The sequence below is a fragment of the Cyprinus carpio genome, chromosome B1, assembly GCF_018340385.1.
Source record: "Cyprinus carpio isolate SPL01 chromosome B1, ASM1834038v1, whole genome shotgun sequence".
Classification (NCBI taxonomy): Eukaryota; Metazoa; Chordata; class Actinopteri; order Cypriniformes; family Cyprinidae; genus Cyprinus; species Cyprinus carpio.
In genome coordinates, this window is record NC_056597.1 from 24261599 (window position 1) to 24274098 (window position 12500).

The 12500-nt window shown below is 35.9% G+C and overlaps 1 protein-coding gene across 3 annotated transcripts in view; it reads left to right on the forward strand.

The window, feature by feature from the left end:
- Window positions 1–1464: 1464 nt before the first annotated feature.
- LOC109050834 (junctional adhesion molecule 2A-like) overlaps window positions 1465–12500 on the forward strand; it is a 27293-nt gene continuing 16257 nt past the window's right edge. For 2 of the 3 annotated variants that reach the window (XR_006153761.1, XR_006153760.1), the window contains exons 1-4: window positions 1465–1639; window positions 9835–9900; window positions 10000–10110; window positions 12433–12500. The exon at window positions 12433–12500 is cut by the window's right edge and continues 82 nt beyond it. Coding sequence is in view for 1 of the 3 variants with exons in the window: in XM_042717052.1 (XP_042572986.1) it covers window positions 1603–1639; window positions 9835–9900; window positions 10000–10110; window positions 12433–12500 (282 nt within the window). In the remaining 2 variants the exon portion in view is untranslated. The remainder of the gene's footprint in view (window positions 1640–9834; window positions 9901–9999; window positions 10111–12432) is intronic. The other variant, XM_042717052.1, reaches the window with a different exon arrangement.

A 12500-nucleotide genomic window follows, 5' to 3' on the forward strand; every position in this document is an offset into this window, starting at 1 on the left:
ACATTTAAGTTTGTTTTATTGCACTTTCTCTCTTTGCGTCTGTAGATTTCAATCTTTAAAGAGTTTTTTCTTTTACAAACAGCAACTTTACACTTGTATTCCTCTCTCCTTCTATATATGCAGCAGATCTCTGGTTTACTCTGGCTAGCATGGTACTTTTGATCATCTTAATATTCATGATGTGTCCATAAGTCATAGTTGCTGGTGTTTCTGTGATTGACTGGACCAATCATCTCATCTCACGCCTATTAGAGTGGATCATTAGGCTCATGTTAGTTCAGCTGCTCTGATCCACATAAAGAGTTTGACAAATCAAACCTGGTTTGTGTCCATTCATCCTAAACGAGCAGAAAGTCGACTGAAAATTGTGCTATTTATATAATTATCTTTCATTTGGAAGTATCAGTGTTGCTATGGAAGCACTTTTCTGCCACAAGACAAAAAAAATGAAGAAATGTGGAATTGTGAAATCTGACTTTTTATCTGAGAATTGCAACATTTTCAAAAAAAGAATGTAGAATTGTAATATGAATGCGCAATTCTGAGGCACAATGTATCGTTCTGGCTTTTTTTCCTCAGAATTGCGAGATATAAACTTAAAATTGTGAGATAAAAAGTTGCAATCATCTTTTTCTTTTTTTATAGCAAATAAATTCAAAATTCTGAGAAAAAAACTTCAGAACTGCGAGTTGTTAATTCAGAATTTTTACTATTTTTCTCAGAATTGCAAGATACAAACTCAATTTCAAGAAATAGACATAAAATGAATTATAAATGCATAATTCTGAGAAAAAAAGTCAGAATTGCAAGATTCTTTTTTTTGCAATTCTGAGTTTAATTCTAACAATTCTGTTTTTTTTCTCTCTTCGCGTTTACTAAGAATTTTGAGGAAAAAAGTCTGAAATATGAGGTAAGTCACATTTTTAAAAATGCATATTATAATATATGTATTTAATGAATGCATAACCGTGTTTACGCAAAGAAATAGTTCGTTAGTGAACTCTATGCTGTTTATGGTTGCCAGGCAACGTCGTGCTTTAATACAGAAGGCTTCAATCAGTGCATCATCCAGTCAGAATTTAGATTTGATTATCATTCAATTATAAATGATCTAACATCAACAAATTTTCTACCGCCAAGTAGCCTGATATAGTTAATTAGTCAGAATATAGAGTGATATGGTTGCCAAGCAAAGTGGCGCATTAATACACTGAAGTGCGGTCACAGGTGTGAGAACAAAAATTGGCTCATCCAATCAGATTTGAGTGCCGGAACTATATTTTTTATAAGGACTATTTTTTTTTTTTTATGGTGTAAAAATGGACTGAAATAATTCCCTTGCACTACTTTCAACAGTCGTTTTTATATAAAAATTACAATATAGTGTAATAGAACAAGTGTGTGTGTGTGCGTGTGTAATAAGTGTTGTTCCCGCCCACACACACACACACACATACACACACACACACACACACACACACACAGCAGTCGGTGATTTTGCGCGAATCAAACCCGGTTCAGATTCTGTGAACAAACACGCGTGTACTGGAGCTTGGTTCGCGGAGTGATTCTTTTGGAAAGCTCGTCGGTTTTGCGGATGAGATGTTTGTGTCCGTGGCTTTGCTGATTTTAATTCAGAGTAAGTGCTTTGTTCCATCTGATCTTCTTAAAGTCTCATGATCTCCTTTACAGAATCAGATTAGATGCTCTCAGTAAGTGCCTCTGTGTGTCAGTTAAATACTCCATAAATCATCTGTACACGTGCAAAAATGTTCTATTTGTGAGGATCAAACCACTGATCTATAATTTACATTTAGTCATTTTGCAGACGCTTTATATATTATTATATATTATATTATATATTATAATAATAATATTATATATTATTATATATCTATAATATAGAACATATATATAGATCAATGGCTCAAACACAAACTTTGATCTACTTTTAACTAAAGCAGGCATTCGTTACCTTGATGCATCTATAAAAGTAGATCCACTCTGTTATCAGCACAGTACTTTGTTAAAGTGATCAGTTTAAACTCTTAAAGTTGTTGTTCAGTTAATAACATGCGAGTTTAGATTTGAATCAATGATATTAAGTATAATTAATTAAAACAGTAGTGATTTAGCTGCTCTGATTTTAAGTTTTTAAGTAATATCTCATTATCTGAAGTAATCAAGATGAGCTGAGAATATTATCATAACCATAACTAGTGACCTGCTCGGTGTAACTAACTCTGCTAGTGGAACTTGTTTATTAAGTTACCAAGTTCCAGTATGTATAACCATTTTTTTGTCACTTGGTTTTTAAAAATGTTTTATTCGTCTGAGATTTCCAACATTTAGTTAAATTTAAGGTTCCAAAACTAAAGGATATCCGAGGGAAAAAAAGAAAAATCCTTCCTTCCTTCCTTCCTTCCAAAGCATCGAAATTTTGTATTGAAAATTCATAATATATATATATATATATATATATATATATGTATATATATATGTGTGTGTGTGTGTGTGTGTATATATATATGTGTGTGTGTGTGTGTGTGTGTATATATATATGTGTGCGTGTGTGTGTGTATATTTAAGGTTCCAAAACTAAAGGAAATCCGAGGGAAAAAAAGAAAAATCCTTCCTTCCTTCCAAAGCTTCGAAATTTTGTATTGAAAATTCATAATATATATATATGTGTGTGTGTGTGTGTGTGTGTATTGGATTTTTCCATAATAAATATTTTTCTTCTTCTTTTAGGAGTTTTGGGAAACCTGTAGATCACTGTTACTTTTAGTGTCATTGAAATATTTAGAAATTTTATTTTAATATTTTTCATTTTAATTTCAGTTCAGGTTTTTAATAATTTTGTTGTCATTTTTGCTTCTTTTAAAAAATATATTTATATAGTTTTTCTTCATTTTTATTTCATTGACAATTGTAGTTATTTTGGTAGATCAAGTTAAACTAAATTAAACAGAAATGTTGGTCAACTTATTTGTTTTTACAATTTACTTTTCTTTCTTTCTTTCGTTTCTTTCTCTTCTTTACTTTTCGTTCTTTCTTTCGTTCTGTCTTTCTTCTTCTTTCTTTTTTTCTTTCTTTCTTTTTTATTTCTTTCCTTTTCTTCTTTTTCTTCTTTCTTTCTAGTTTTCTTTTTCTTCTTTCGTCTGGCTGTCGTTCCCTTTGTTTCGTTCTTCTTTCGCTTCTTTCTTTCTTTGTTCTTTCTTTCTTTTTGCTTCGTGTTCTTTCTGTCTTTCTTTCGGGTGTTCTCGGTTCGTTCTTTCTTTCTTTCTTTCTTTCTTTCTTTCTTTCTTTCTTAAATAAATATGTGTGTTAAGTATTAGTGTTTTTGTTGTAACATCATGGTCTGTGTCCAGGAGGGCAGCTGCAGATACGGTGCTGGTGTGAGGAATGCGTGTTTGTGTGGTCATGCGTGTGATGCGGAGCGTGTTTGTGAGGCTTCAGATGTGCGGCGTGTCTCTGCTTCTGCATCTGTTGATTCTGGCTGAGTTTGACGCTGTGCTTCACTGTAATTCTGGGTGTGTGTGTTTTGGGTGGGGTTGTCTGTACCAGCTGTTTCAGGCAGGGTTACACACACACACACACACACACACACACACACACAGAGGGTCTTTGTTCTGTCGGGGTCTCTTGTGCTCCACAAACTCACAAACACTGACCCATCAACACGACAATCACTCAACACTGGGCTTTTCCTCTATTTATTCTGCATTCATACAACATTTACAACTGAGTGGTTGTAGTTTCTGTAGATGTATCTCTTTAATTTGTAATCAGAATGAGCTTTATTAAATCTCTATTATGAGCTTTAATAAATAAGCTTTAATAAATAAATGTAATAAATGAGCTTTATTACCACTTTATTTTAACCAGTTAAAGAACGTGCTTGCCTTATTTCATTGAGACTTTTTTTTTTTTGACTTTTGTTTTTGTTTTTATTTTTATTTGTTTTTTTTTTTGTTTTTTGTTTATTTTTTTTAGTTTTTGTTTTTTTTTTTTTTGTGTTTTTTTTTATTTATTTTTAATTCAGTTCTAGTAATTTAGTGCAACATCTTTGCAAAATTCGGTGTTTTATTTTGTTTCAGCTAATGTTTATTTTATTTTAAGCAAAGATAATGTTTTTTTTTTTACTGGAAAGAAAGTGAATTCTTGCATAATATATAATTTATGCTAAAATTCTTGTATTAAAGTCTTACCGTATGACTAACTGTATTACAAATGAGAAAAATAAGAAATTCTTAATAATATTAATATAATATTTATTATGTAATGCATTATATAAAATATTTTATTTATATATTTTTATTTTAAAATTAAGGGCTATATTACAGCAATAGAGTAAATGTCTCGAAATGCTACAGTAATTAAAAATTATATTTATTATTACTCATTATAATTAATAAAAAATGATCCATTGTTCCTTTTGTTATGCAATTTATTTTTTGTTGTTGTAGTTTATTGTGGTGAAATATGATTCAGCCGGAGTATCTGTATGATAATACTTGTTTAAATCTTCTCATACTTACGTTCTTCTCACTTACGTTAGTTATTGGTGTGCTGACTCAGGACACAAGCAGTGACGAGTGTGTGTGTGTGTGTGTGTGTGTGTGTGTGTGTGTGTGTGTGGGACAGATGTGGTCAGCTCGTCTTATCAGACTGGACACAGTGTTTTCATGTGCGTCGTTGATTCCCGTCAGCACACAATGCCTCTCTCCATCCCTCCTGAAACACAGACAGAGGAAAAGGTGATAAGACGTCAGGTACAAGGTCGAGCTCGCCGATAAGATGCAGCTAGAAATCTCTGCTGACCAGAAATACAGACCCTGCCATTATTCCCTCTCACTCATATCCTTCCAAACCCGTGTGACTTTGTTTCTTCAGTGAGACACAAAAGACGAGACGGTGAGCAGTGAGACGCTAGCAGCTTGTGAGGTTTGATAAGATGATGATGTATAGTCCTGACACCAACCATCTCGTTTCATACTCCACAACTGGAATAATACAGATGTGGAGGAACATCAGCATTCCTTCTGTGTGATTTAATGGATGTTTAAACCGAGACATGAGCATTAAAACACGCGTGTGCTGACAGAAGCCTTCCAGACACACCACTGCTGTTAATGTACACTAAAAAAACAGATGTCATTTCATTGAAATAAATATAAAAAATTACAAATGTTGCTTTGGAATTAAATAAAATAAGTGCTAAAATCACTAAAGCTTAAATAAAAATAAATTTAAGCTAAATTAAATATTTAAAAACACAAAAAGTCCTAAAAATCACAAAAGCACTTTCTTAGTTTAAACAAAAATTAAAATGAAAGATTAAAAAAAAAAAAAAAAAAAAAAAAAAATATATATATATATATATATATATTAAATAAAAAAAAATACAAATGTTGTCGTGGAATTAAATAAAATAAGTTAAAGTACTAAAATAACTAAATCTGAAAAAAGTAAGCTAAGTGAAATGTGTGTGTATATATATAAGTAATAAAAATGACAAAAGCACATAATCAATTTCTTAAAATTTAAACTAAAAAAAATACTTTAATGTAGTATTGAAATAATACTATTACATTATGTACTATATAGCATTACAGTGCATAAAAAGTAGCATTGAACTACCATGAGTTTTCACTACCATGAAGTTCTTAAAATACCCGTGTAAATGTCATTTGCACATGAATTTTTACTTTAAAGTACTAGGCTATAGTATTAGCTTGTGATAGCATCACTGTACTATACTGCCACAGTACGTTTGTAAAGCAAAAACAGCAAGACGCAACTCTAACCAAAAAGTTTAATGATATTACCATGTTTTATTGTTTATAATGTAATGCTGAATGATCACCATATTAAAGTATTAAAAAAAGGTACTCTAACATACTAAAAAGTAGCATTTACATTACTATGATGTTCTTAAAATATCCATGTATATGTCATTTTTACATGAATTTAAACTTTAAAGTACTATAGTATTACTATGTGACGCCATCGCTTTACTACGGTACTGCCACAGTACAATTTTTAAGCCAAAAACAGCAAGACGCAACACTAACCAGTAAGTACCATGCTGTTTACCAAGCGTTTTTGGACATGTACCATGGTAATACCATTATATTTTGAAGTATAAACACACATATCATATTCAGGGCAATCTAACATACTTTAAAGAATACAAGATAAAACATTTTTGTTTTGAGGTTTTTCTGATTTCTTGAGACTAAAACCATCAGGATACATAAATGATCCCTAGATCCCCGTCACATTCTGATCCATCTCGTGTTTTGATTGGTGCTTCCTTTAAACAACAAAACAACGACAAATAAAGCACTGTAATCAGCAACAGTCCTGTTTTTAATGATATTATCTGTTGGGAAACAACGATTGCTTTTTGTTTTGGATGCTCAGTTTCCCCACACGTCATTATCAGCAACTCGCTCTAACAATGGATTACACACTCATTTATCCGGAAAATAACAATCTGAAAGTGATTCATATTAATTAGAAAGAAGAGGAAGCTGGCAACTGATCTTGTAAAAGTCATCACAACACACGTCTGGTCTGGAAACCTGCTTTAGTTGGTCACTCGTGACGTGAACTTGATCTCTGTGGCTTGTGTTCTTCATTATTGCTCTTAGTTTTATTCTAACGATGCGTGTGCCAAAACAGGAAGGCCAACAATGACTGTTATGTTATTCAGGAAGGGACACACCTGATCCCTTTTCCTGTAAGGAAATCAGAATCCAACTTTAGCCGCAAATGCACAGGCAAACAGAAGCTCGACCTTTGTTTCTGTTCACTACAGAATGATATCTGTTTAGAAACCCATATTGTGCTTGTTCATCCCACTGGGAGTCTGCAAACACAATCCTAGAGCCTCCAGAGTGCTGTGCGTTATTCGCTACAGTGAGAGTTTCACTCTTCAGTTGGTACTGTATGTGGCATAGTAACACCCTAGGAACCATACAGGTTTGAGTCCAGTCAGGTTTCAGGAGTGGCCATTTAATTGAGACTGCGCTACTGTCAGTCATGGAAGCCGTGTTGATTGCAAAAGCTGATTCCAAATCATCAGTTCTTATTCTGCTGGATCTGTCTGCTGCTTTTGACACTGTCAATCATCAGATCCTCCTGTCTGTCCTCTCATCACTGGGCATCACAAGGATTCCACTTCACTGGTTTGAATCCTATCTCACTGGTGGGTCTTTCAGGGTGGAATGGGGAGGGGAGGTATCCAAAGCACATCAGCTTGTTACTGGGGTTCCTCAGGGATCCGTTCTTGGACCCCTCCTCTTCTCCATATACACAACATCACTGGGTCCCATCATACAGGCACATGGCTTCTCCTACCATTGCTATGCTGATGACACACAGCTCTATCTTTCATTTCAACCAGATGATCCAACAGTAGCTGCACGGATCTCAGGCTGCCTGGTGGACATCTCAGCATGGATGAAAGAATATCACCTACAACTCAACCTGGTAAAGTCTGAGCTTCTTGTCTTCCCTGCAACTCCAACTCTACAGTATGATTTCTCCATCCAGCTAGGTTCTTCTACAGTTACCCCATCAACTTCGGTCAGAAATCTTGGTGTAACCTTTGATGACCAGCTGACCTTCAAAGACCACATTGCAAAGACTGCTCGATCTTGCAGGTCTGCATTGCACAACATCAGAAAGATCAGGTCCTTTCTAACAGAGCATGCTGCACAACTTCTTGTCCAGGCCCTTGTCATTTCTAGGCTAGACTACTGCAATGCTCTTCTGGCTGGACTTCCATCAAGCACAATCAAACCTCTACAAATGATTCAGAATGCAGCGGCACGACTGGTCTTCAACGAGCCCAAAAGAGCCCATGTTACACTTCTCTTTATCTCCTTGCACTGGCTACCGGTTGCGGCTCGCATCAAGTTCAAGTTCATTGATGCTTGCATATAGAACAGCCACAGGCTCAGCACCCCTCTACTTCCACTCACTACTACGAATCTACATCCCCTCCAGAAGTCTGAGATCCGCAAGTGAGTGACTCCTCGTTGTACCATCACAGAGGCTCAAAATCACTTTCCAGAACATTCTCATTCATCGTTCCTGGCTGGTGGAATGATCTTCACACCTCTATCCGGAATGCTGAATCCCTGACAATTATCAAGCGACAGCTGAAAACTCATCTCTTTCGAAGATACTTGACTTCATCTTTAAAATCATCTTCATCTTTCTCTTTATTTATTCCTTCTTTTTCTAGCGTGTACTTATTTGAACAATGTTTTAATTAAAAAATAATAAAATTAAGTTTCTACAATATTTAATAGTAGCTTATCAGTGGTGACTGTCAGTTTATGTGCATATGGCAGAAATGTACGGAAAAATCAATTAAAGACGTAATCAAACAGACGATGAACAGTATTAACAGCAATTATTATATGATGCAATAAAACTTTGGTAGTTCTGTATGTTGTTTCAGGGTTGGCATCATCTGAGGTCCTCTGAGGGGTTGATATCATCTCTTGTTATGAGATGCATTATTTGAATGCTTGGCCAAAGAAATGTGTTTTTAATCTAGATTTAAACAGAGAGAGTGTGTCTGAACCCCGAACATTATCAGGAAGGCTATTCCAGAGTTTGGGAGCCAAATGCAAAAAAGCTCTACCTTTATTTATTCATTCCCTTTCTAGATTGTACTTATGCCTAAAATTTGGTATTACAAGCACTTCCTGTATCTGTTTGCTTCTTTAAGAAGAATCTCTTTATGTGTCCCCCAGTTGTAAGTCGCTTTGGAAAAAAGCGTCTGCAAAATGACTAAATGTAATGGAAATGTAGAAATGCATTTACAAGCACCTAAGGCATCCTAGCAACCTCATAGCAACATATCAGAATACCACCTCGGGAACCACATAGCAACACCCTAGCAACTGCATAGGAGCACAGAAAAACACCCACAACACCCTAGCAACAACTCAGAGCACTATAGCAACCATGCATTTGTGCCCCAAAAACATCTAGACCCTCATAGCAACATGCTAAAAACTATTTAGAACACCTCAACAATCATATAGCAACACCTTAGCAACAGCACAGAACACCTTAACAACTGTACGTCAGTGACATAGAAAACATCTAGAACACTTTAGAAGCCATCTAGCAACATATCAAAACCCAATCATAACACCCTAGCAACTGCATAGTTACACCCTAGCAACTAACCAGAACACTATAGCAACTGTATAGATATGCCTTAGTGAACACCTAGAACTCCTTAGAAACCACATGACAACGTATCAAAATTCACTCATAACATCCTAGTAACTACATAGCATAGCAACACCTCAAAATCTATAGCAATCATATACTGTATAAATGCTCTAGAAAACACCTCATAGCAACATGCTGAAAATCACTTGTAACACCTCAGCAACCATATAGCAACAACAAGGAGCACTATAGCAACCATATAGATATGTCCAGGTAAACTCCCAGAACTCCCTAGCAACCGCATTGCAACATATTAAGCCCACTCATAACACTGTAAGCAACCACATAGCAACAACTCTGAACATTATAGCAATTATATTTCAGTGTCTTAGCAAACACCTAGAACTCCCTAGCAACCCCATAGCAACATATCAAAACCCAGTCATAACACTTTACTAACCACATTGTAACATCCTAACAACTATCCAGAATGTTATAGCAACGTTGTAGATGTGGTCACACAAACACCTAGTGATCTAGTAAATGCCTAGAACTCCTTAGAAACCACATGACAACACACTGACTACAGTTTATATACACACATCACTGTGGTGTTCTCTGTTTCAGGCGCGGCTGTCGTCCCCGTCACCGTCACCAGCCGCAGTCCTGGAGTGGAAGTGCGTGAGTTCTCGGGTGAGTGTGTGTGTGTTTGCGTCGTCATGGAGACATCAGTCAGTCAGACAAACAAACAATGATGTGCTGTAACTCCATCACGTCTGCTGTTCTCCACAGACGCTGAGCTCTCCTGTGAGTTCAAGACAGAAAACGACGAGAATCCTCGCATCGAGTGGAAGAAGGTTGACAAGGATGTGTCCTTCGTTTATTTTAACAACAGTTTCATAGGTAACCAATGCTTGTGACCTATCAAATGAGAAATGAAGTTAGTCACTGCTTAGAACACCCTAGCAACCATATAGCAATGTCCTAGTAAACACCTAAAATATCCTAGCAACCACAAACTAATATATAAAAACCCATACCACCTCTGGAACCACATGGCAACACCCTAGCAACCACTCATAACACCCTAGCAACTACTCCGCAGACCACAGTCATACCACCTCAGGAACCACATAGCAACACACTATCAACTACACAGAACACCCTAGCAACCATATATTAATGCCCTTAACACTTACAATATTCTTGCAACTGCATAGCAACATATTAAACCCACTGATACAATTTTAGGAACCACATAGCAACACCCTGGCAACCACAAAACATCATGGAAACCATTTGTTAATGCCCTTAATACCTAGAATATTCTAGCAACTGCATAGCAACATATCAAGACCCACTCGTACCACCTCAGGAACCACATAGCAACACCCTAGCAAGCAAGGCAAGACATAGCTCTGCCGTAGAAAACCAACTCATACCATCTCTAGAACCACATAGTAACACCCTAACAACCAGTAATAACACCCCAGCAACTATTTAGCACACCACAGCAACCAGATATTAATGCTCTTAGCCCTTAGAATATTCTAGCAGCTGCAAAGCAACATCAAAACCCACCCGTACCACTTCAGAAACCACATAGCAACACCATAGCAACTACTCAGCACACCATAGCAACCATATATAAATGCTCTTAACACTTACAGTATTCTAGCAACCACATAGCAACATATCAAAACCCACTCATACCACTTTAGAAAGCACATAGCAACACCTTAGCAACTACTCAAAACAACATGGCAACCACATAGCAACACCCTAGCAACCATTCAGGACACTCTAGCATCTGCATAGCAACACAATAGTAAACACTCAGGACACCATAGCAACCATATATTAAGCCCCATAACACTTAGAATATTTTAGCAACTGCATAGCATCATATCAAAACCAACTACCAAGCATCCACATAGCAACACCCTAGCAACCACTTATATCACCTCAGCAACTGCATAGCATAGCAACCACAACACTGGCAAACACGATTTTAGTCTGAAAATCTTTTTTTTTTTTTATTCTCATAATTGCACGTTTGACTGTTGTCTTGTAATCAGTGAGATTCCCTCTTTTAATCAGAACAGGAAGTGCACAGATTCTGTGTGACACAATTTAAATGACTGTAGTGGAGGTTAAAGAGATGAGTCTATTTATGCGTCTGATTCTGACATGAGCGTCAGTCCAACAGCTCACTTCCTGTAGAAACCTCACATGACGTTTGGATCTGGCCAGTGGTGGATGAAATACACAAATCAAGTGGTTACCCTAATAAAATATCACTCCAGTAATAAAGTATTAAATACTCCTTTTCAACTTTACTGGAGTAAAGGTACTAAAGTAGATTATTGTTTTATGTACTGAATGTTTATTTGTTTTTATTATTTTGCAAGAAATGATAATTCATGAGTGCAAACTAAATGAAACGTTCAGTGCGATTTGGGAAAGTTCAGACACCGCTTACAAGTCCCAGAGCAGGTGACGATTTCTCCAGTTCAAAATAACAAGAAAATATTATTTTCCCCCCTTAGGATTGGACTTTATAACTAGCAACTGCAAGTTTATATCTCATTCTTCTGAGAAAAGTCAGAATTGTGCAAAAAAGAATAGAAAAAAATAGAATTTCGATGGAAAAGAGAATTGTGAGATTTAAACTTGCAAATTGTGCGAAAAAGGTCAGATTTGTGAGATATAAACTCACTATTGCGCAAATAGGGTCAGAATTGCAACAAAAAAAAAATCATCATTGCGAGATTAAATCGTAATTGCCCAAAAAAGGTCAGAATTATCAAATATAAACTCAATTGTGCAAAAAGGTCAGAATCAGATATAAACTCGCAATTTTGCAAATGGGGTCAGAATTGCAAAAAAAATCATCATTGCGAGATTAAATCGTAATTGCCCAAAAAAGGTCAGAATTGTCAAATATAAACTCAACTATGCAAAAAAGGTCAGAATTATTAGATATAAACTCGCAATTGTGCAAAAAGGGTCATAATTGCGAGTTTAAATCGTAATTGCCCAAAAAAAGGTTGGGATTGTCAAATGTAAACTCAATTGTGCAAGAAGGTCAGAATTAAAAGATTTTAACTCGTAATTGCATGAAAAAAGTTAGAATGGCAAGATATAAACTCATAATTGCACAAAACGGTCAGAATTGTGCAATTTTAAAAAGTTACAAGTGCATGTCTCTCCTGTGTTGTTCAGGGCCGTTTCACGGCCGCGCGGAGATCAAGGGTGCGACGGTGCGATTGCACAAAGTGACTCAGAAAGAC